General features: G+C 54.6%; 7 protein-coding genes across 7 annotated transcripts; 2 read left to right on the top strand and 5 right to left on the bottom strand.

Annotated features, from left to right (window-relative positions):
* Positions 1-741: 741 nt before the first annotated feature.
* On the bottom strand, positions 742-2,036 carry BU26DRAFT_513760 (uncharacterized protein). The gene has a single exon (XM_033827690.1). It carries the CDS (start codon positions 1,873-1,875, stop codon positions 910-912), a length of 966 nt encoding a protein of 321 aa, XP_033692039.1. The 5' UTR covers positions 1,876-2,036; the 3' UTR covers positions 742-909.
* Positions 2,037-2,209: 173 nt separating this feature from the next.
* BU26DRAFT_412322 (dabb-domain-containing protein) lies at positions 2,210-2,648 on the top strand (the record flags this gene model as incomplete). Its single annotated transcript, XM_033822964.1, has 3 exons — positions 2,210-2,275; positions 2,331-2,441; positions 2,493-2,648. 3 exons carry the CDS (start codon positions 2,210-2,212, stop codon positions 2,646-2,648), a joined length of 333 nt encoding a protein of 110 aa, XP_033692038.1.
* BU26DRAFT_536941 (uncharacterized protein) lies at positions 2,327-3,662 on the bottom strand. The gene is made up of 2 exons (XM_033831382.1): positions 2,866-3,662; positions 2,327-2,816 (listed from the first exon to the last, which is right to left on the bottom strand). Exons 1-2 carry the CDS (start codon positions 3,566-3,568, stop codon positions 2,776-2,778), a joined length of 744 nt encoding a protein of 247 aa, XP_033692037.1. The 5' UTR covers positions 3,569-3,662; the 3' UTR covers positions 2,327-2,775.
* A 237-nt stretch (positions 3,663-3,899) lies between these two features.
* BU26DRAFT_34395 (Arginase/deacetylase) lies at positions 3,900-5,938 on the bottom strand. The gene is made up of 9 exons (XM_033822357.1): positions 5,443-5,938; positions 5,294-5,390; positions 5,154-5,244; positions 4,995-5,078; positions 4,751-4,930; positions 4,656-4,697; positions 4,291-4,601; positions 4,080-4,240; positions 3,900-4,031 (listed from the first exon to the last, which is right to left on the bottom strand). The coding sequence occupies exons 1-9, from the start codon at positions 5,578-5,580 to the stop codon at positions 3,933-3,935; spliced, it is 1,203 nt and encodes a 400-aa protein (XP_033692036.1). The 5' UTR covers positions 5,581-5,938; the 3' UTR covers positions 3,900-3,932.
* A 508-nt stretch (positions 5,939-6,446) lies between these two features.
* BU26DRAFT_546201 (MATE efflux family protein) lies at positions 6,447-8,329 on the bottom strand. The gene is made up of 2 exons (XM_033831820.1): positions 7,528-8,329; positions 6,447-7,479 (listed from the first exon to the last, which is right to left on the bottom strand). Exons 1-2 carry the CDS (start codon positions 8,165-8,167, stop codon positions 6,524-6,526), a joined length of 1,596 nt encoding a protein of 531 aa, XP_033692035.1. The 5' UTR covers positions 8,168-8,329; the 3' UTR covers positions 6,447-6,523.
* Positions 8,330-9,817: 1,488 nt separating this feature from the next.
* Positions 9,818-11,358, bottom strand: BU26DRAFT_473691 (carbohydrate esterase family 9 protein). Its single transcript, XM_033825477.1, has 2 exons — positions 10,957-11,358; positions 9,818-10,879 (listed from the first exon to the last, which is right to left on the bottom strand). Exons 1-2 carry the CDS (start codon positions 11,287-11,289, stop codon positions 9,971-9,973), a joined length of 1,242 nt encoding a protein of 413 aa, XP_033692034.1. The 5' UTR covers positions 11,290-11,358; the 3' UTR covers positions 9,818-9,970.
* Positions 11,359-11,560: 202 nt separating this feature from the next.
* On the top strand, positions 11,561-16,067 carry BU26DRAFT_513754 (uncharacterized protein). Its single transcript, XM_033827689.1, has 6 exons — positions 11,561-12,272; positions 12,324-12,359; positions 12,407-12,781; positions 12,828-13,488; positions 13,542-15,875; positions 15,952-16,067. Exons 1-6 carry the CDS (start codon positions 11,970-11,972, stop codon positions 15,963-15,965), a joined length of 3,723 nt encoding a protein of 1,240 aa, XP_033692033.1. The 5' UTR covers positions 11,561-11,969; the 3' UTR covers positions 15,966-16,067.
* The last annotated feature ends 6,216 nt before the right edge of the window (positions 16,068-22,283 follow it).

Below are 22,283 nucleotides of genomic sequence, written 5' to 3'. Positions count from 1 at the left end.
CCCAACCCGCCTATGACACCCGTCCCCTTTCAACCGTCCCTAGTAAACTAGCCTATGAGATTGCTGCAAGCGAATGCTAAGCCGGAAGCAGGTGGCGTGAGACGGCTTGATTGGGCACTGTCGGATGACAAAACGGGCACATGTTTGTAAAGTGGTGTGAGCTGTGTCGGGAGTGATCTGTGCGCGCTGTACGATGACACTGTAGAACTTTCCACGCGTTGTGAATGATCGAGGTGTTTTCGAGAACGCTCCGAAATTCCTTCTGTGTGGTTTCGTCGCATACGCTAGTAGCTTCTCCGCTCGTTCGCCGAAGGAGCAACTAGACAGCCTCAATGTTTCTGATTACAGCACTCCGAGCAGTTTGCTGCTTTGCATGGCTGACCGGCTGTTCAAGGAGTTCACAATCTTCGACGTGCTGCAGAGGATGACGTGACAGAACCCCATAAGTTCTCGGCACGAACTGCGTGACGGTGGTGTAGTCCAGAACCACAATCGTGCTCTTCAGAAATCTTGGTATCTGGGCAAGGTGTTGTCCAGGAAAGCATCTGGAGAAGGGGTGGGGTGACGCCTCGTACCCGGCGTGAGGGATGGTGGGGAAAGCGGTTCCTGGCGAGGCTGTCGGTAGTGCTGACGAAAATTGGTCGGAGCTACATCTCGACTTCGTGAAGTACCGTGTGTATTCGGAATCGGAGCCTAGAAACATCGAAGAAAAAAAGTAGACCCTTTTTCAGCGTTCCGAGAGAGATTATTGCGCCCACAATGCACCGCAGGCCTGAAATTGAGAAATGAATGTAGCATTGCAAATGCGAAGAACTGAGTGGTATCATTTCAGAAGTCCATCTTCAATAACGACCTACCTGAGATTTCTGAAATCTCTTAATTATCACTAATCCCAATCCTCTCCTCTCCTTATTGGCTCCATCTCATAAATCCAAAAGCCGCATTGAGCACCACCCCCATAACGACCGCAACCTGCCTCCGTCTGGGCCACACCCCCTCCTCCCTGAATCCCCAAACCAGCGCTCCAAGCGGCCAAAAGAAGCCCGTCAAATACCCCCAAAGCATATCATCCAGCCCGCCCTCCTCGACCGCAAACCCTGCGCCCCATCCCGCTTCTGCCTCGCCCGTTAACGCAGGCGAGGGATCCGTGGCCGTGGAGTCAAGCCACCGGTCTTCGAGGGCACGCATCTCGGCATGCGAGGGCATGGTATCGGGCGTGTGCGTGTAGGAGAGGTTCGTTTGGAAGTGCGAGCGCAGGGTCGCGACTTCTTGGGGCGTGAAGCCGGACGCGAGGAGGCGGTCGAAGCCTTGTGGTGCGGGGGGTGTGGCAGTCGAGCTGCGTCTTCTTTGTACATCTCCGCCGCTTATGGCGCCGCTGCTAGGGCGCCGCTGAGTGCTTGTGGACTGGTACTGCGATTTGAGCGAGGCTTCAGTGGTTTGCGCGAGCGCTGCTTCGGACGCGATTTCAGAAGCTGAGAGCGCATCGCCGAGAGAGCAGTGTATGTAATATTTCTTCGCCTCGGCCGGTATATCTGCACTGTCTGTAGCTGGGGACAGGTCCCGTGCGGGCTGCTTCCCTTTGCTCTTGCTGCCTGGTCCATGTTCGTTGTATGCTCCATCTCGCGGCGGCGGAGGCGGTGGTAGCCTTAGCGATGCAGATAAGGGTGCTGTATCCGCTAGAACCTTTCCTGCGTATATAAGACGGAGACGCGCGGAGGCATGGTTAAAAGGGAGGTTCGGTCGAATGAGTCGCTTTAACGACAGGGTTGACGTAGTCCTCGGAGAAGGTATAGGGAGTGGAAGGTCTGGGATAGACGCAGAGAAGCGGATAACGAGGTAAATAAGCTGATCCGGAAGATCTGCTGCCATCGCCATGTTGGAGGTGATTTGATCGGTCAGAAGTCGGAAGGGCTATATGTAGCCTGATGGATATGCTTTTAGTCGTTATGAGGGTCGGGCGGTCGATTCTTGCGGCTTGTGAGCGATGACATTGTCACTATCGTGCGGGAGCGAACATTGTGGGAGCTGTGTCGTTCGTGGACGCGAATGCCTCGCGGACGGAGCTCACGCTAGGACCGTGGCTTGGCGTCTTTTCGTCATCATATTTGGGAATGCCCCTCTGGCGCAAAATGGCATCTTCGTCAAAATTTAAACGCTCACAAACTGCTTCAGCATTCGATCAAGTGAGCACCACTTTTGGTACTCCGATATGGCTATCATTCACATCGTCCTCTTCGGGTGGAAATCTACTGCTACGCCAGAGCAAGTCGACAATGTAGTCTTACAAATCCAACCCGTGCAATCGTACATTCTATCTAACACGCTCCCAGGCATGCAAGCGTATGCTAGCTCTTGGACAGAAGTGCCTCCATCCCACAACCAACAAGCCCTACGTGATATCACTCGTGGGCGGAAAGAACAATAGCCCCGAAGGCCATGCTGTATCTCGATCTTTCCCCATACCGATTCTTCCAATGCTAACAATGCTCCAGGGTGCCTCTACGCACGGCTTCGTAGTCGAGTTCGAAAAGGAGGATGATCGAGAGTACTACCTGAACAAGGATCCGGAGCATCTGGCGTTCGTGAAGTCTGTGCGGGAAATTGTGGAGGATATCAGGGTAGTGGATTTCGAGCCAGGGAAATTCTAAATGCTGAGAGGAGCGACCGCCATTGCTGGCAATCCGAATATGCTATACGAATGTACCGAGGTTTAAACTCCGGGTATGCTATGCTAGGTGATGCAGAACTTTGTACGATGGATGAGGACGTGAGATACTATGCGACGCTGAAGGATTCTCCGCAACCGCATTGCTCGGCTAGCTACTGTTAGCATGCGCCCGAAAGTCCTGATAGCGACCGACTTACTGATGTTGGGGTTCTTGAAAACGAAGCGCTCATTCAGCTTGTCCTCCAGCCAGTCCATCTCGCTCCCAATAATGTTCAACAAGGCCTTGTTGTCAATCAAAACCTTCACGCCATCCTGCTCCACCTGCTCGTCGAGCTTCGACGGTTTATCGACATACTCAAGGTGGTAGGCTAGCCCAGAACAACCCTTTGCCTTCGTCCCTATCCGTATGAGCTTCGGTTCGGGCTGTTCCAGTAGCTGTCTCAAATGCGACACGGCGGACGGCGTGAGCTTTATCGTCGCTTTGCGCGGGCCGAAATTGTATCTGCGGGGCCGGAGAGGCTTGCTGGGTTGTGCGGGTTGACTTCTTTGCGCCTCGCCTTCCGGTATGCTCATGCTGGGCCGATCTTGTTGCGCCGCCGCGTCTCTCTGTTCGGACGCCAACCGTGGCGGTATTGAGTTATTAACCTTGGGTTTCCCGCCGGCTATGGAAGTATCGGGGACTCCAAAATTCCGCGGTGGCGGTTCGGGATGCAGATTTGAGGCATGGTATGCGCTGGCGGTTTGCAGCTGCCGCTTGGAGGACTGTCGGTATGGCGTGAACGTTGAGAACGCCCGCAGACATCGTGCACACCTGTGGGGAGCTGATGCCGGAGCGGCAAACCGTGCTAGAGGAGAGGTCGAGGATCGCCAAAGCGCTGCTGTGGATCGCGGAACAGACATGGTCGCAGACAGGTCAATGTCTGAAATTACAGCGACTGAATATGAGATATGTGCGAAAAGAGGGTGGTGGTGAGAGGTGGAGGTGTAGATTGTCTTTGAATTCGGCAAGCGCTATGTCATCACGGAGTATTCCGGGAGGGTGGCGCGATTATCAATCACTCTCTCTGATTGGCCAGAGCAGGCCGTCAAGCCTCCGATCGGAATCTCGGAAACATCGGCGGAAGGTGGCGCTACATCGGTCCACGAGGCACGAAGCCGTAATGGTATTTCACTTCTATCTACAAGAGATCGCGAAGTAGAGCTAGCCCACGCCAGCCCACCGCAAAAGGACACATTCTTCTATGATTGTGATCCTTAGACTTCTCTACGCCTTGAGCTCCGGGACCACGTCGTCCTCACCAGCACCCTCGATGCTCAACGGGCCGCGCTTGACCATAAGAGTCATGACCTCGTACAAGACGTCCTGCATCATGTTAGTGTCTCACATACGAGCTATCAGGGCTATGCATACAGCAGCTGCCATTGTGGTCAACTCGGCGTTGGTGTCATAAGCGGGAGCGACTTCAACGATATCGGTAGCAATGAGGTTGACGCCCTCAAGACCGCGAATGATGGTTCGCAGCTCACGTGTGGTCCATCCACCGGTCTCAGGGGTGCCGGTAGCCGGCGCGACTGTCGCGCGGATTAGTCCCCGTGCATGCATGATATAGCTGCACACTTACAAGCCGGATCGAGGGTGTCAATATCAATACTCAAGTACACAGGCTTCTCCGTTCCAACTCTGTCCTTGATTTTCTTGATGATGCCGTCGGTGCCAATCTTGTCAATTTCCCTAGCTTCGACTATCTCGAAGCCGCAATAGCCGTCGTTCTCATAGTCGGAGGGGCCGGATAGCGTTGTGCGGATGCCGGCGTGGATGTTGGAGTCGTTAGCGAGAAGGCCTTCTTGCGAAGCATGGAAGAAGTAGGTTCCGTGGTTGATGCTCGCTTGCTCGCTCGGGGAGCCGCCAAAGACCTTGGGCTTCCATGTATCGCTAGCGGCTCGATTAGCACTTGGGTAACAACGGTTCCAGCAAGATGCGCCTTACAGATGGCTATCAAAGTGGATGACGCTCACAGGGCCGTATTCACTAGAACATTGTTAGCTAGCCTATCAGTGTTGAATGTAGGGTCTCAAGCTCACCGGTTAATGGAACGCAGCAGGGGAAGCGTGATGGTGTGGTCACCACCGAGGGTGATCAGTCGCGGCAAAGTTCTGCCCTTCTTGGAGAAACCTGGCACCGCAGCGTTTGTGTGTGGCTTTCGCTTCAGAAGGTAGTTGTGGCCATGCTCAATCTGTTGAAGCGCGTAGGCATTGTCGTATCTGCATTCAAAAGTAAGCTTTCGAAACGGTGCTGATGCTTACGGCGAAGCTTGCGCGAACTTACGAAGTAACGGGAATGTCACCGCAGTCAATGACCTTCGCCCACGAGTTGAACGGGTTCGCGTCCAACGGAACGTTGTAGCCGCCACTAAATCCAACCCTTCGTGAGCCTTCATGCCCACAGGGAGCAAAAGTAAGCATGCGACTGCGATGCGGAACATACTAGAGATTGAGACGGCGAGAACCTTGTCTAATGCCGCTTGGGCCAAACCGAGCTCCTGGGCGGTATGAAGTGCCGGTGTCAAAAGGAGCGCCTGCGAGGATGTCAGTTGTGTAGGGCTCGATGAGTAAACCACCCCGTACCAATAAACGCAATATCGTAGTTCACGTCGCTATTCGAGAGACAAGGATGATATTTGATGCGGCCGAAGGTGGAAATTCCGGAAAAGACGGAATCTGCCTGTGCAGAAGTCATTGGGGGTCTCTTTTAACTCGCCGTGGTGGCTCCGAACCTGAGTTCCACCATCGCCAGGGATAGTGTTGTACCACAGCCCTTCGAGAGGCCCAGACATTGGCTCTTGGTCGTGATCATGGTCGCCATGAGCTGCTACGACGGCTGCGAAGCTCAGGACGGTCGCAGAGAGCTTCATTTTTGGATTCGAATCAGAAAATGGAGGGAATTGGAAAAAGGAGCTCAAAGAAAGCGAAGAAAAGGGAACGTGGAAAGCTGCAGTAAATACCGACACGAAAGGTCATGCCCCCCAGTATCTACCTACGCGTTGACGAGCTCCTGTTAGGTAAAGAGCTACCCTGGTCCTTCCAGCTCTTCTGCACGCCGCGGACTAAACAGCCTCCAATTGGTCGTCACATCCCTTAGAGCTCTTAGCTTCGGAAGAGAGACGTTACGATTAGCGCTTCAGCCCGAGCGAACGGCATGTGGTGATCCAGGTGGAGTGGAGACCCCGCCCTGAGATGATGACGCTACATTCGTCGAATTGGCCAATGACGGCACGTCTGGAAGATTTCGTAAGTGCGATATTCACCGTGGTCAAGGTCTGCCTTATCTGGTCCATGGCAGAAAAGGGCGTGATCAAGACTTGAGTGCTTGATGCTCATGCAGGCTGCTGCTTCCAGACGCAGGTCTTACGTATCGCCAACGCATGGCGACAGGTGTAACGCTGTTCGTAATCATCGCCAGCTTCGACTTGCTGATATCGGGAGTTGGGGTCGGGCAATGCGGAAAGAAGCAATGTGAGAAACGTTCGAACCGTCCGCCTGGCGATTGAGCGGTCAAGCGGGTCGGACAGCAGCAGCGATGAGCCTATGCGATCTCGATAAGGTCCCACGATGGCGAAAGATGAGGCTTTCAAATGCACAGGATGCCATACATCGTCCAAATCGGGGCGTGGGGAGCGCTGCAGAGATCCCCGTTCCTGGAGAAGTTGGAGCGAGGTGTGGTTTCGCCTAACTTTCTGTACCGCGTCGTAAAACCGCTAACCGAAAGCGGTCAGTATTTAACATCGTATGCATATCGGTATCTATTTAGCTCTATTTTCTAACAACCATTGCTAATGTCCTCAAACGCTGTGGCTATCATAGCTCGCCGTGTCTCGCCGTTACCGGGCCCCCGTTCGGCGCGACACCATCTGAGGCGCCTATCTCAGCCCTCTCGTCAGGATCCATCCTGTCAAACGCCTTCTTGACCTGATACTCCCAATTGCTCCATGCCACAATGCCCCACTCGGCGAAGCCAACAAGGTAAAGAGCAATACACTGTCCTACCCACAAACCAGCCAGACCCCAGCCGTGGAACGCTAGCCAGATACCAAGCGGCAAAGCTCCGCAATAGTAGCTGACGATATTGACAATGGCTCCCATATGTTGTCTACCCATCCCTCTGAGCGAGCCACCGCAACTTCCGTTGAGGCCGTCCGCAATCTGGAACAAGGCCACGTACGGCATGACCTCAGCTGTGAGCCTGATTACCCGGATGTCATCATTGAAGATCTTCGCGTAGAAGTCCTTGACTCCCATGAGAATAGCTAGGACGACCCCGCCGAGAAGCATGCTTAGAATAGCAGCCGTGTTTGCTGCCCTGGCTGCGCCTTTCGCATTGCGCGCCCCGAGGAGGTTGCCGACGCGAGCACTCGTGGCAACACCCACACCAAAAGGAATTGTGTTCATAACTTGATCCGTTGTCATGATTACGCTCTGGGCCGCAAGCGGTATCGTTCCCAATTTACCGGCTGCGAGAGCGACAATCTCGAAGGCCCACCATTCCGTGCCCACATGTATGACCCCAAGGAAGGCGAGTCGAGCGAATGTCCACATGTTCTGGAGGCACTTACGGCTCCACCCTCCCCAGCACTCCCAGCCGTCAACGAAGCGGGCGTATACGAGAAGGAGCAGGAAGGATACCCAGTAGGCAATGCCTGTAGCAATAGGCGCACCGAGCAGACCAAGCTTGAAAGTGTATACGAAGAGGTAGTTCAGCCCGGCGCTGAGAGGGGAAGTGATCAGGAGCACATAGGTTCCGGGTCTCATAATTTCTGGAAAATTTAGTACGCTAACCTTATATGCGCGGCAGCTCCGCTTACCTTGGGCTTGGAGATATTTCTTCATGGCTTCGAAGTAGATATAGCCAAGTCCACCAGGAACCAGTACAGAGAGGAATTTGGCCGAATCACGCGCAATATAGTCCTCTTGCCCAAGCGCTTTGAAGAGAGGCTCGGAGCAGATCCACAGGATCGCAACCGGTAGGTAGAACAACGCAAGAACAATGAAGGAGCGCTGGAGAATAATTCCTAGGTCGTGACGATTCTTGCTTCCTGTGAAGCTCGCGGATGCCAGAGTATCAATAGCGGTGGTTCCTCCCAGAGCAATGAGCCATCCAGTCGCCATGGCGAACATGTAGGAAAAGGCAGCCGTGGCAAGGGCTTCTGGGGAAAGACGTCCAACGATCAACACAGATATCGTCTGGAGCGAGTTCTGAAGCGCGTACGCGAGGACTACCGGGATCGAGCCCCTAAAAAGGATCCAAAACTCTTGTAGAATCAGCTGGGATTTTGATTCATCTCCATCTTCAAGCTCATAAGATTCTCCAGTAACCGATTCCTCAGGCTGCGACGACGGGAGTAGCGAGGTCCGCTCATTTGGGGGAGCATCAGGGTCGTCCTTTTTGGAAGTTTTGAAGAAATTGGGTAACCAAGACCGTGAACTGTTTGGGCGGCTCCCCATGGTGTAAAGACTAGAGTTGCGAATGCCGGGGATTGCAAAAGGGGAACTGAGACTGGCGTATATATGTTGGCACAACGACACCCGAAGCCGGACGCCACAAGATTAAGAAGGACAATCAAGGTACATTGAATGCATAATGTACAGCGAACGGTTTGAAAGCATGCGATAGAGTGGGATGACAGTACGGATGACAATACGAAATGAACGGGATGTGGCCGGAGCACTTGCAGCTCTTGACCATTCATGAGGGGCATGCCATGCGTGTTGCCACCGATGAGGAACTGTGCAGAAAGCTCCGGTCTCGATTGACAGCTCACGATCGCAGGTGGCTGCGAGTGGTTGCGTGCTTGCGGTAGCCTTATCAACCTGCATTTGTCCGTTTTTGACTAAAGCCGTTCGGTAACTTTTACGTGACGTGAGCTAGGTCTTAGGCCGGTAATCCATGGAGGAAATCGGAGGCTGGGATGCCCGGTTTGCAGCTCTTGATGAGCAGCGGTGACCGCGCCAACTCAACGCTGATACCGTCGAGCTGAGGCCGTTGATATGCAACCATTGATCAGGCTGAGGGCCGAATCACAGCGGATCGTTCGGCGGTGCGCTAGTGGGGATAGGCTCAGCGGCTTTGCGTCTTGTCAATTGAGGTCAATTTTTAGCGAATGTGCCATCCTGGTCCGTGAGGCGCACCCGATTTTTGAGGCCCCTCAGATTTTGAGGAGCAAGGTCAAACGGGTCACGGAGTACAGCAGAGCTACGTTATCCGATGATTGTTGATGGCATGCTAAAGTGTAAGAAAGGAGCGGAACCGCGGTGGGGACGAAACAAAGCGCCGGAAGTGGGTGGTGTGGCACGGGCGTCTCGAGGTCGGCTCGTTGATTGGCAGTCAGTACACTACTACCATTATCTGTACAAGGATCGGCATTTACTCGTGAGCACTATGAGCATATCTCATGGAGTTGTAGTGAGACCGTTCTGTCTACGAGAAGCACCTCGTTAGGCAGACATCGGCCACGTGGTGTCTGCTTTGGGAATAGTGCGCACCGGCATACCACACGGCTATCGGATCTTTCCGACAGCTACCACGGTTCAAGTGGGCAATGCGTGTCGAGTGCTGTCGAACTCAGAGCGGGCTTGGAAGCATATGCCAACCTCTTCGAGCAGAAGTTCACGGTTCAGCTCTGTCACCGGTTTTAAGAGTTGATCGACCGAGTCGTTGTCGGGATACTCCAATATGAAACGGAGACAAACCGCCACAACTGGGCGCCAAACCTTAAGTGTGCGCAGCTAAGATGTCAAGAGTCGGATTGTCCAATCCTGGATGGCGAATTGGATGACGCTCTTTGGTACTCTATTCCATATTTTGACGAGAACATCTTGGTTAACTCTGCGGGGGCAAAGTTACAAATAATGAAAGACTTCTTCCTCAGCACTCCAGACGCAACATCGACGAGCCTTGCGATCGTCGGAGCGACGGATGGTTTCCTTTCGACACCTTGAGGGCTTGCAACACGAATGATTGCAACAGAGGTGTACGTGCGAGCCGGATAGGCAAGTTGTGAACCTTGATACGGCCCTGAAGAATTGTTGGTGGTGATCAGCTATCTCTTATGGGTCTTTAGGGTGCGGTCGAGCGTCGGCCATGCGAGTTCGGTCATCGCTGGTATTAGTTGGTGTACATCGCGCACATGAAAGGTTTACAGTGCACTTCCGTGGCCTGTAATGTAAGTAACAAAAATGAGAAAGTCTACCTCTATATGCTGACCGACCTATTTATATTGTATTGAGGTCGCTGAAAACTCCATTTCTCTACCCTCTCATCTCCCCATCAGCCTCCGCCCTGCTTACTTCTTCCTCCTTATCCCAAACTTTCGTCCCCGCGACCCACGTCTGCAGCACCTCGCCCGCCTCATTCAGCACACACAAATCCGCTCTTCTTCCCTCTCTCAACACACCCCTTCCACCCATCCCATCAAGCCCCATAAACGCCGCCACATTTTGCGTAACAGTGCCCACCGCCTCTGCGATGCCACACCCAGACCACTCCATCAAGTTTCGAACACTCTCCTGCAGGGGTATGCAACCGCCGATCAGCGTATCGGTGCCGGCAATGGTAGCCCGGGTTCCGGACTTTGTCTGCTCGAATGGGATTTGTGAGTGCCCCGGATAAGTGCCGTCGGGGAGTGAGGCTAGCTCGATAGAGTCGGTGATGAGGATTGAGCGTTGAGGGTTGGTGCGATGGAGGAGGGATACGGTGGCGGGATGGAGGTGCTCGCCATCGGCTATGATGGTGTAGTACGGTGATGGTGGGGTGTGCGTTGACGGGAGTGATATTAGACCGGCGAGACCTGGAGAACGAGAGGTGAGAGCTGGCATTGCGTTGAGAGTGTGCGTTAGGCAAGTTGCTCCGGCCTTCAGGCCAGAGAGGCCGTCAGAGTATGAAGCTGTGGAGTGGCCCATGGATACTTTGACACCGGAGGAAGTGAGTGACTTGATGAGGGATGCGGAGTCGGGTAGTTCGGGGGCGATGGTTGCGAGTTTGACGGAGGAGAAGAGGTTTGATGCTCCGTAGATGGTGGATGGCAAGGCGCTACATGCTTGGAAGAGGGAGGAGTTGTGGGCGCCTTTCTTGTCGGGGTGGAGATAGGGGCCTTCGGCATGGGCCCCGAGGAGAGAGGCTGAGTTAGGGATGTCTCTCGGCTTGAGCGAGGGGAGGATCTAACAGAGCGTTAGCTCTTCCCGTCGACGGCTGACGAGATACCTCTTATGGATCAGAGATTCGGGAATTAGCGTACCTTTTGAAATTCCTCTCCCTTGACTGTTGGGATAGTAGCCCAGAATCCCGTGACGCCCTGAGTAGCATAGTATCGCGCAATGTCATCCATCTTCTTTCCGTAGCTCTGCTCGTTCTCAAAATGGGTAAAATGGAATCCATTGGCGCCATTGGTATGCAACTCTAGAAATCCAGGTGCGATGATGTTGTCGTCCAGATCTACAGCTTCCCCTCCAATGTAGCCTTCTCTTTTCAGTATCAGTCCGGTCTCGTCTGAGATGACGAGATGGTCTTCGACCAGCTGCCCATCGAGAATGTAGCGAGCGTTCGTGAAAAGAGTGAACCAGCCTGACATATTAAGATACAGGTCTATCGCTTACGGCCAGCTGGGATGGGCTTGGGAGCTTCCAGGCTTCCAAGGCTGTGCGGCATGAATCGCGGGGCTATCACGAACGATCGGCACATGGCAGGGCGAAGCGAGCGCCCCACTTGCTGTGGCTGGTAGCTTCTCATTGGCCGAGCCTGTGGATTAATGCGGTTAGGCTCCCATCCCAGTGGAGATCACCCCGGGGCCACTGCGTCACGGCCGATCATGATGAGAAACAAGATCTATCCGCCACTGCGCGATGAATTTTGCTGGGTCCTCGAAGCTGAGCAGCCACAGTGAATGTCGACCGCATTTAGCGCGCCGTAGCAGGCTCCGGGCTCAACATGTCTGCGCAATCGCAGAGTAGCACGCGGCAGCTAGACGCCTTTCAGGAGCTTGCGCGGAATGCGTGGCTTGGTATGACATCATGGTTGACGAGAGCTGTCGAGCAACAGCACCACACCACCGGTCGGACCTCTTTCAACGCGGCTGTGCGGGCTCTTCCCTGCTTTCTGGTAGCACTCTGACCGGGGTAGCTTCGGTTACTTAATTCCCCTCCCTTCTGTGCGCCCCTTCCCTTGCTCCTCTTCTTCAATTGCTCCCACTTGAAGTCTCCTACAATTGCCCCTCGCTCAACTGAGCCCGCGGAAAAGGAGGCGGTCGACACCATGGCGGATCAGCAGCAGCAGAAAGCGCCCGGAGGCCATTACTCCGGCGCCAATCCCGTTCCGACCGTGAGGAAGTTCCTCGAGAATCTGGACAAGGACAAAGCAGCGAGAGATCGCAAGCTGGATGAGGAGGCTGCAGGACAGCAGAAGCAAGCTGCTCCGGGCGGACAGCCTGTCCCACATCGACCCCAAAAGGCGGGTATCTCGGGGACACAGAAGACTGTCACGGATCCGACCACTGGCAAAGAGGTCGTCATTGAGGATGTCAGCAAGTCCATGATGGACCAGGTCGAAAACCCTCATGTACGAAAGCATTTGACTTCGTTTTGATTTTCTTGAGACTGATCTAACCAGCTCTCGGTCCCCAATGCCAACCTGCAGAAAGACACCGTGAGTTCTTCTGACCAAGGGCGAACGGTGTTCGCTGACGAGAGCAGCCTATCAAGACGGATCCCTCTCAGTCCCTAGAGGAGTACAAGCAAAATCAAGATGTTACGGCACCGCCCGATCCGATCGCCGAAGGTACGACTTCTGATGTGCCCATCCATGGAGAGAAGACCAACATCCTCTTCCATCCAACGCCGTCCGTCAGTTACGAGCCGACCTTCGCCGCCCTGGAGAAGCGAGCCGGTATCCTTTGCATCGGCATACTTGTGACCACAGTCGTGGTGGGGAAGCTGTTTGGAGGTGCGCTAAAGGGGCTGATACCACTGGGAATGTGCTTGTCCTCCGGAATCTGGCTGTGGATGAAAGAGGTAGTACGCAGTGGAAGAGAGGTCGAGTGGCATAGTGAGCAGACTCGAGGACAGATGGTAGGTCCTGTGCCCGTCCTTCCTGCCGTGGTACTAAATGACGTAGGCTACGGCAAATCTGCTGCCCGAATCGGTGGAGTGGATGAACACTCTCATGTCCATAGTCTGGGGCCTGATCAATCCTGACATGTTTCAAGGGGTTGCAGATACCCTTGAAGACGTGATGCAAGCATCAGTCCCCAGTATTATCGAGAACGTACGAGTTGCTGAGATCAATCAAGGCAGCAACCCTCTCCGAATTCTCAGCTTGCGGGCGCTTCCGGACTCTCACATGAAGGATCTCAAACAGTCGATCCACGAGGAGAACAAGAAAACAAAGGACCCCCAAGAAGCTGCTGCCGATGAGGAAGGAGGAGATTTTTACAACCTGGAAGTGTCCTTCGCCTACCACGCAAAGCCCAGCGGAAAGCGAGCCTCCGAAAAGGCACGGAATATGCACATGCAGCTGGTGTTCTACCTTGGGATTAAAGGTCTCTTTGGTGTTCCTCTTCCGATTTTCGTCGAACTCCAAGGCCTCGTCGGCACGGTACGCCTGCGAATGAACATGACTCCGGAACCTCCGTTCCTCAAGACCCTGACCTTCACCCTCATGGGCGCTCCTCAGGTCGAGGCAGGGTGTATCCCAATGGTTGAGAAGGGCGTCAACATTCTAAATCTACCCTTGATCAGCAACTTCGTCAACTATGCAATTAAGGCCGCTGCTAGTAGTACGTATACACCCGTCGCAAAATTACTAACCACAACGCGCTGACTTTAATAGTGTACGTTGCTCCGAAGTCCATGTCTATCGATATGCGGGCCATCCTTCAAGGAGATTCCGTGCAGAAAGATACCGAAGCCCTTGGTGTCATGTGGATCCGTATTCATCGCGCAGTAGGACTTAGCAAGCAAGATCGTAGTGGCTCCAAACACGGCGGGAGCGACCCCTACATTACCTTGGCGTTCAGCAAATACGGCAAGCCAATGTACTGCACGCGCGTTATCACCGACGACCTCAATCCTATCTGGGAAGAGACGGCTGCACTCCTCGTAACTCCGGAACTGATCAAGGCCGACGAGAACCTCAGTGTTGAACTATGGGATTCGGATAGGCACAGTGCCGACGATATTGTCGGCAAGGTGGAGCTATCTATGCAGAAGATGATCCAACATCCCGGTAAGATGTACCCTCAGAGCTCCAAGCTTGCCGGTATGGATGCTGGAAGCGACATGCCGGGCGAGCTGCATTGGGAAGTGGGCTACTTTGGAAAACCCAAGTTCCGCCCGGCCTTAAAAACAGATGGCAAGAATCAATCACTTCCCGCCGAGTTGAGGGACAAGCCCGAATTCCAAGACGAGAAGGGCACCATAAATTCAGAGGAGGATGACGCTGTCATGCACACACCACCCGACCCGCTTTGGCCGAGCGGTATCTGCAGCATCATCGTTCACCAGATTGTAAATCTGGAGCTTGAGAACGTTAAGGGGACTGTCGGTTCACGCAAGGGTCGTGAGTATGAACCTGCAAAACCGTATGGAGAGTCCACCGAGGAGACAGGGGGCAATCTACCGACAAGCTACTGTACCATTCTCTTCAACGATCAGCTGGTGTACCGAACGCGTTCGAAGGCGGTATCCTCTCAGCCTATCTTCAATGCCGGAACCGAACGCTTCATCCGGGATTGGCGCTCTGCTATCATCACGGTCGCCGTCCGCGACCAGCGCAACCGTGAGCACGATCCTATCCTGGGTGTTGTTCCCTTGAAGCTTTCGGATGTTCTTGACACGTCCTCGCAAGTCACTCGCTGGTACCCTCTCGATGGCGGCATTGGTTTCGGCCGTATTCGAATCTCGCTTCTCTTCCGCAGCATTGAGACTCGTCTCCCTCCGAACATGCTGGGTTGGGACGTCGGCACCTTCGAATTCCGCTCTGACCGTATCCTTGCCGTAGGCTATAATCATGCCGCCAAGCTGCGCCTTAGGACCGGCGGTAGCACGGGCAAGATCGGTCGCTCTGGTGCTCACAAGCTCGACGAGGGCGATGGTCACTACTGGGACTTGACGGAGCGCGATGGTAAGAACAATGTGCGCCTACCTGTCAAATATCGATACCGGTCGCCTATCGTGTTCGAGTTCCATATCGCCAACAAACGCAAGCCGGATGCTTATGCGGTTATCTGGCTGCAGCACTTCGTAGACAACGAGGCCGCGGATATTAACATCCCCATTTGGACTACTAGCCACCCTGCTCGTCTCACGCAGAACTATATCACTGAGGAAAACTGCCAGAAGGAGCCTGGCTTGGAAGACTTGCAAGAGGTTGGTCGTCTGCAGTTCCGCGCCCGCTTCAAGGCCGGGACGGACGAGTCGCACGCTCAGTTCGCCGTGGATAATGACTCACGCGAGACCTACGAGACTTGGGAAGCCTGTCTCACAGAAGGTGTCCGTAACCGCAAAGTCGACAAGGAGCTGCCAGACCGCGTGCAGCAATTGCATGACGAGTCCCTCACCCAAGGGCGCGATATTCTCAAGAACGCGGGCGAGGAAGAGAAGAAACAGTGGCTTGCGAAAGACGGCGCCGACTGGTCAGGCGCCTTCGGTCATGATCCGAAAGCCTACATGGACACCAAGGGCAAGAAGAAGAGGGAGCCCGGCGTTGACGAGCCACTCCACGACCCATATCACCCCTCTGATGACGAAGACAATGACGAGGATGAAGACGAGTCGCAGTCGTCGTCAGACCTCGGCGTCGAAGATGCTGATACCGTAGGCCACGCACAGAACATGAGCGGCGGACCCGGCAGTGGCAACCAGTCCAAAGCCAACGCCAACGGCGGTCTCCAACACCAGAACACAGACCTCTCGCCCAACGATCCTCGCGCGTCTGAGAGCACGTCTCGCACTGACTCCACTGCCGATACGGATGGGACCATGAGCGGCAAGGATGTGAACAAGCAGAATAAGAGGGCCGAGGAGCGAAAGCAGCGCGGCTTGATGCAGTGGAAGCCTGCGAGGAACGTTCGGTTCGCGAAGGATCAGGGCAAGATTGGACTTTCGAAGCTGAAGAAGAAGGTGACGGGCGGTTTGGAGGGAAGGCAGCCTGGTGTGGAGACTGGTGAGTACTTAGTTTCGTCGCACTGTCCTTTAGCACTTTTTTTTTTGAGGATATGATGGACTGACGATTTCTGCAGAAACTGGATCTTAATCTCTAATAGACTTGATGGGCTCTGGATGGGAAGGTAAGATGCTGGGGCAGTGTCTGCTTCGAGAGCTTCAAGACTGCGGAGGCGAGAGTGCGGGCGGTGTGTGACGGACCCCTTAGCTGGCCCTGATGCTGCTGCTCGCTCGAAAATGAGGGTGGAGCCCGGATAGGGGAGGACGTGTGCTTTACTTCATGACGTCTTGGGAAACATTGATACGGCGTCGCATACACTGGCGCAACACCATGTAACATACATACCTGAATACTTACACCTTTCAATACCCGCTAGCCCCCATCCTTAACGCAGTACTCGCTTCCCCCCGGTCCTCATCGAACATCGCCGACATTACGCCCCTGCGAACTCCGACGCCTTTGAGTCCCGCTCCCCTGGTGATCAGCACAAGCAACCCTTACCACCGACACCTCAAGATCCCGTTATGGTCCGATCATCGTACGATTCCAAATGCTCTCACGCTTTTGCCGCCCCTATACGGGGATCCGTTCAAGGTTGGTTGTTGCGTCTATATCGTGCCGGTCAGTCAGTCAGTCTCAAGGCATCATCGGCTAGGGCGCTTTGAGGCGCACTTCGCTGATGGAGCCCAACGGAACTAAAAAGACCATATAGGTTAACTCGTTCATTATCTCCGTATACTCACCCAATAGCATGCCTCTCTTAGCCGGCTTACCCATCTAGCCATTTGCCATGTTGGGAGACAAAGTCTCGGTTCTTTGCGCCTCCGGCTCTTCCGAAGTAGAACTGAAACGGGGTGCCGCAATATACGGAATAGTGTGTGGCGCAAAGTTTGGAGCCGACGCGGCACAGCTGACTGTTGATTTGTTCATCGGGTTGTCGGCGCTACGGGTTGGAGAGGTGGTTGTCCGTGCCGCGCGTTTGCAGGAGGCGTCATGAAGTGGTCAGACGGAAGAGAAACGAGCCCGATCGTCGATGCGGAGGGACTCATTGCACGAGCACTTGGAGTAACAGAGCGCTTGAAACGGTGGGGGAGGTGGCGCTGGAGGGTTAGGGCTCTGAAAGTGATCCGGATGCCCCTTCCTCTCGCACGGATGAAGCTTTGACGAGGCATTCAGGGTCTCCAAACTTTTCTTTACTGATGCTGAGCCCTTTGCCGAATAGTGATTTAGGTAAATGGGGCGCCATTTCCACAGGGAAGGGACCTTAGGAAGGTCTCGTGGACCTACTGACTTTGTCGATCGGGAGTGCTTTAGGCGAAGTCGGGAGTTTGTGCGAGCATCGCGGGAGCAAGTGGCTGAACGGATTAGGAAATTGGTCTTACTTCTACTCCAGTTATTAGGCCCCGATATGAAGACATCGGGAGATTGAACCATGGTTGTTGCATGCATACGTTTAGACTTGGCGGCCACCCTAGCAGCATGCATGACGGGTCACCTGATGACGTCCGAACCTTGGAAGGATATGATTCCCTGTGGCATTATTGGGCTGGGCACCTACCCACGCTGTGGATGAAGACAGCTGGCAAAGCCATATCGACGGTATCCACGAAGCTGTTGTTGGAGTCTTATCTGCAGATGACCTCCTGCTCGGTGAGGGATTTGAATCGGTGAGTTTCAATTGTGATGGCGGCGTGTAGTGCACTGTCAGATCTCGGTAGATGGCGCTAGCCCCATGGCACAGTCCGGGACGGGCGTAGCGGCCGAATTCTCCCATTCGATGCCCTACCACGATCTTGCCCCGATACGCCGCCGTTAGTGCACGGTCACCTAGCCGGAATTGAAAACTAACGCGAGGCGCTCCGTGGCTGATGAAATCGGCGTAAGGGTAGCGGGAGGTTCCTCAGGGAATGCGGCATTACCCGTCCCTGTGAGCAGATTTATAGTGGCTAGTGCTAGAGAAAAATGGGTCTTGTGCCTCTCAGGTCGCTACTTATGCGCGTCGAGTAGAGCGTACATCGATTATGCGCCACTGTTCTGCTAGGTATTGGAAATCTAAAGTGGATCAGCAGAACCGCTATTGGGGACCTGGTAGGCTAAAAGCGCTTATTGCTCTTTGCGCTTCCGCCGTAGACGCTAGCCCGTTGGGCTCAAGGTTCGTTGCGTAATCGCTGTCGCTCTACCGTTCCTGCCTGGATGTTGAAGCAAACAGAAGCAAGATCCCGCGTGCAATGTGTATTTGCCTAACGTGTTTCAGTCACTGAGGCATACTATCATCGTACCAAAAGTGACCAGCGGGGGCATGTATCTGCTCTAACGACCAATGCAAAAGTGTTTCTGTGTAACCTTTGACGATGCTTGGCTGTCCGGAGAAAGACAAGGATACCACAACCAAATAATAGGCTACGAGAAGCCAGAGGCAAGAGACGATCCTTGCCGAAAATCTTCTTCGAGGTGCCGAATTCTACAGGGTTCGAAAGGCTGCCTCAGGGCGCGCATAGACGAAGCGGATAGAAGCCATGGAGGAGAATCCTAAACACGGACAGTATATGCCATATCAGGCGCACCGAAGATCGCCGCCGCACGAAGACATATCAGCAGGATTCCCGAGCGCTTAATGGCCGTTTCTCTGAATGGTTGATCCGCAACCGTTGCGTGGGAGGCTGATACGATGAGGCGTAGGAGAGTCAGTGCGTGCGGCTATGCATATCTTTTTTTCGACGTCCCCCGTCCGTCGAGAGTCCGAAAATTCTCGCAATTTGCTAGTACTGGTGTTGAGATATGCGTTGGGGTCGCCTGGACGTTTGTTCTTTCACTGCTCCGAGAACGGGCGAGCTTTGTAAGCCCGATTCATGAGGCGAACGACGCCATCGACTGAGTACGGGAACTCCCATGGAACCAACGGACTGCGTTCATCGTCAGTGGTCTCGTGGGTGGTCACGAGTCATTTAATGCTGCGGAAAGAGAGGACCTCGAGCTGCTGCGCGATCGGTGAGAGAAGGTCCAGCTCGGATCCGCTGGAAATGCATTCTGAGCTGGCAAGTTCTCCCGCATCTGTCTCCTGCGGACCATGAACGTGTCTCTCCGGCCGCAACTGGGCCTATCAGACAGTGACACCCCCGCGATTGGCTAACAGGCCAAAAACAGAGCCGATTGCCACCCGAAACCTTCCATAAATATGGTCGCCGGCCACGGAAACGAAAGTGGTGCGACGGGTAGAAGGCTGTACTAGGCCCATTGGTGGGGTTCCGAATGCTACTCATGGGCGGGAGGGCCTGAGCAGCGATCTCGAAGGATATGGCGGTTGGTGGATTCCCCGACTTGAGGGAACAGTGCCACAGCGTGAAGAACACCTCGACGACAGAGGACACGGATGGTGCTCTGTGGTCTGGAAAGCATTTAAGGAGAGTTGCGTGCAGCTTCAGGCCAACGTCAAAGGGCGACGTCAAAGGCCTGCAGGTGTCCTGCGCCGGGTTGGTGGCGACCTCCTTCCCGCGCTGAAGTGGTGCGATCGCCCAGCACCAGCAGCAGAGGGCGCGGCAGCGGCATGCGGAAGTATCTGGGCCGCCCCAGAGCTGCTCAGCGCACATGCAATGAGCAGTGCCACTTTGGGGACATCGAGCCGGAAGAAAGGCTAGCTGCTTAGCAATAGGTCAGCAGCCAAAACTTCACAGCGCGTCTGGCCGGGTGAGCCTACCATGTGGGTGTGTGGTGCTCTCGCGGGTGCTGTCTGGCTGCGTAGCAAGCCGTCTCTGGGGGACACGGCAGCAGCGAGGCCCAGCAGGAGGGATGGCGATACGGAAAGTGAGCATGATTCAACGAGGCTGGTGTAGAGGGCGAAGGGAAACAGGGCCGGTGAAGGGTCGGAGAGGGGGCAGCGAGAGGCCAGATCTAGGGGTTTCGTGGTTCACACGTCATGCCCCCTGGTGGTCGTAGCTTCCCTTCACACGGTCCCAACAGAACCAACGTCAGCCTCCACACCAGCACTCCGCAGGAGCAAATGCTGTCGCGCACATATTCCTGCCGCCGCGACGGGGAGCTTATCCACGGCTCGGTGCAGCTTCACAGCACGCAGGTGTCAGCTTGCAGAAAGACGACGGGTCAATTTGTAGCTAACTAGCGGAAGAGACAGAATGGCAGATCCAACGCGGTGACACAGACTCTGCAGGCACTCTCCCAATCACTCCTGAAAGAAGCACAAGCGGCCACGTCCGTCCCCCTCCGAACCAAATGTGACAATTTTGACCAGGCGAGCCGCCCCAATGCGAACTATTGGAGGAAGGCGCGAGTGTCTTTGGGAAAGGAATGGAAAGGTCGCGCTATCGAAGAGCGGCCCCCTTCAACGCTGCGAACTTTCCTGCGCAGATTTGACCTGGGAGGAAGTCAGTAGACGTCACTCAACACGCTGCATTGCAGACAACTGACCCTGCAGTTTTCGCATTCAGATCTAGCCACCTGTACCAAGCAAGGCTCGTGCCCCGGCTTGTTCGAGTTTTCACACAGATGCGAAGTCAATGGCCCCCCCTGGGCACCAGTCCCCCCTACCCCGGAGCCACCTCGAGTGCCTTGACCTTTAGGAGGGTTCATGGTTGCGACACGGCGGGTGGAGTGACTCGATAACGGTGTGATGTGCTTGGAGATGCGGGACGATTCGCGGGGTGTATGAGGTGATTGAGGAGCGGAGTTTGAATTGAGGATTGCGGATTGCGGATACTGTTGGAGGCAGTCGCAGGACAACCACAATTTATACACGAGCAGGAACCCTCTTGCCATGTATCTTCAGATATGCCTCTGTGCCGCAGAACTAAAACATCCCATCTCCTGAGCGGCTGTTGGGCGGATTCGCCCCAAGTCAGAGACATCACCATCGTCAACCCTGAGCCAAGCCTGCCTCGCGGATGCGGCGAGGCATGTCCGGGTCGCCGTCGCTTAAACGGCGTTTGGTGAGCATGCTGGCCGTTAAGTTGGTCGTCCGCGCGGCACATCCGACCTAGGGATGGATACTGTGCCTCAGCCGCAGCCCTGGTAGTTCCGAAGGCACCAAGGTAGCAAGTAAACTTCGAAAACTTGGTTGCCTGCAGCGCCAGTATGCGGAGGTGAAGGAAGCTACGTTGTGTCTGCAAACATTTGGTATCGTATACTGGAGGAAGGGTTGTCTGGCCGAGCTGGGGGGCTGCGAACGGTACGAGGGTCACTGTTGGAACACCAGCAGGGAGTCCGGTGAAAGGCGGCTGCGATCAGGAGAGTAGCCCGCAATTCCCTAAAGCCTGTAGTCTGGGCGGACGGGTAAAGGTCGTAAAGTATCAACGCTCCTGGATGGTTATGATACAGCGTGAATGATGCCCAGGTGATGAATTTCTGGTCGAGATTCGGGATCACTTATGCGGCGAAGCAGCTTCGGAGAGAGATCTGGCTCCCTTCCCGCTACCGCGCTGGCAAGTTCGCGGAGCTCCGAATGCGGCTGAGGGATCTGGAGCTAGCCTCTCGTCCACCCTCGAAGTCAAGGCGTCTTCGAGCCACCTGAGGCATGCAGACCAGGCACGAGCTCGTACGATTCGGTCGCTATCATTTCACTATGGAACTGTCTGGAGAAATAGCCTGGGACGATGAATTGGGGCTTGGTGATGGTCTGTTGCCAATTACTTGGTCGGAAAGAGAGACGATGCTGGTATATGTAGACAGACGGAGAACGTTGGGGAGGCACAAAGGCACCTGCGGGAGCTCACGTGGATACGGACTTGCGCTGTTAACGTGATGCTCCTTTGGAGCATTGGTGGTTGAATTAAGGAAGTATCCAAGTCCTAAGGAACCTGGGTGGGTAGTCTGGCGAATCGTGACTGTCGCTGACTAAGGCACTGCTGACTAACGTTTCAGTCCCGTGCACTTGAACTCTCCTGCACAACTTGACTTTACGCTGCCGCTTGCAGCACCGGCTCGAAGTTCGAATGGGCGCAGTGTTACGGCACTTTGAATCGTGCGCTGATGACGTAGAACTTCCTGACCGCCTTTTTGCGCCGTCCAACGGTGCGTGCCAGAGCTGCTGTGCTCCATCGCGGCTCTGCTGTCGTTCGGATAGATGCTAACATCTGTTCTGGAGGGACGAGCCTTTGTATGGCCATGACGACTCTTAGACGGACCGCTCTTTCGTCATCTTTGGCGAGTGCAAGGTGTTAATGGGACACTCGACGTCGCTTCACCATTCTGCTGGCGAGAGCTCAGAGAGGTGGGCGAGCGCAGCATCTGCCTTGAATCAGCCGAGAGGAACACGATGCTACTATTCGCGACCTTGACCATCTCGCATGCCGGGGCACGACTGTGCGGGCAATTGTGAAGCGAGAGCCTTTGCTCAAATTGCGCCGGAAGAATTCAGCGGATGCTCAAGCGCAGAATGCCGCGATAGGGCCGTAGCCG

The sequence above is a fragment of the Trematosphaeria pertusa genome (genome assembly GCF_010094035.1).
Source record: "Trematosphaeria pertusa strain CBS 122368 unplaced genomic scaffold BU26scaffold_1, whole genome shotgun sequence".
Taxonomy (NCBI): domain Eukaryota; kingdom Fungi; phylum Ascomycota; class Dothideomycetes; order Pleosporales; family Trematosphaeriaceae; genus Trematosphaeria; species Trematosphaeria pertusa.
Note: the sequence above shows the minus strand (reverse complement) of the source record. Positions and strands in the feature narration are given on the sequence as shown.

Excerpts from the sequence above, each read along its gene's own strand:
- BU26DRAFT_513760 (XM_033827690.1), bottom strand. The coding sequence starts at position 1,875 with ATGGCGATGGCAGCAGATCTTCCGGATCAGCTTATTTACCTCGTTATC.
- BU26DRAFT_536941 (XM_033831382.1), bottom strand. The coding sequence starts at position 3,568 with ATGTCTGTTCCGCGATCCACAGCAGCGCTTTGGCGATCCTCGACCTCT. Across the intron at positions 2,817-2,865 it reads TTTCAAGAACCCCAACATCA|CCGAGCAATGCGGTTGCGGA; the intron begins GTAAGTCGGTCG and ends AACAGTAGCTAG.
- BU26DRAFT_34395 (XM_033822357.1), bottom strand. The coding sequence starts at position 5,580 with ATGAAGCTCTCTGCGACCGTCCTGAGCTTCGCAGCCGTCGTAGCAGCT. Across the intron at positions 4,931-4,994 it reads GGTGACATTCCCGTTACTTC|ATACGACAATGCCTACGCGC; the intron begins GTAAGTTCGCGC and ends TTTTGAATGCAG. Across the intron at positions 4,032-4,079 it reads TGACCACAATGGCAGCTGCT|GACGTCTTGTACGAGGTCAT; the intron begins GTATGCATAGCC and ends AACATGATGCAG.
- BU26DRAFT_546201 (XM_033831820.1), bottom strand. The coding sequence starts at position 8,167 with ATGGGGAGCCGCCCAAACAGTTCACGGTCTTGGTTACCCAATTTCTTC. Across the intron at positions 7,480-7,527 it reads GAAATATCTCCAAGCCCAAG|AAATTATGAGACCCGGAACC; the intron begins GTAAGCGGAGCT and ends TAAATTTTCCAG.
- BU26DRAFT_473691 (XM_033825477.1), bottom strand. The coding sequence starts at position 11,289 with ATGTCAGGCTGGTTCACTCTTTTCACGAACGCTCGCTACATTCTCGAT. Across the intron at positions 10,880-10,956 it reads AGGGAGAGGAATTTCAAAAG|ATCCTCCCCTCGCTCAAGCC; the intron begins GTACGCTAATTC and ends ACGCTCTGTTAG.
- BU26DRAFT_513754 (XM_033827689.1), top strand. The coding sequence starts at position 11,970 with ATGGCGGATCAGCAGCAGCAGAAAGCGCCCGGAGGCCATTACTCCGGC. Across the intron at positions 12,273-12,323 it reads ACCAGGTCGAAAACCCTCAT|CTCTCGGTCCCCAATGCCAA; the intron begins GTACGAAAGCAT and ends TGATCTAACCAG. Across the intron at positions 12,360-12,406 it reads CCAACCTGCAGAAAGACACC|CCTATCAAGACGGATCCCTC; the intron begins GTGAGTTCTTCT and ends TGACGAGAGCAG.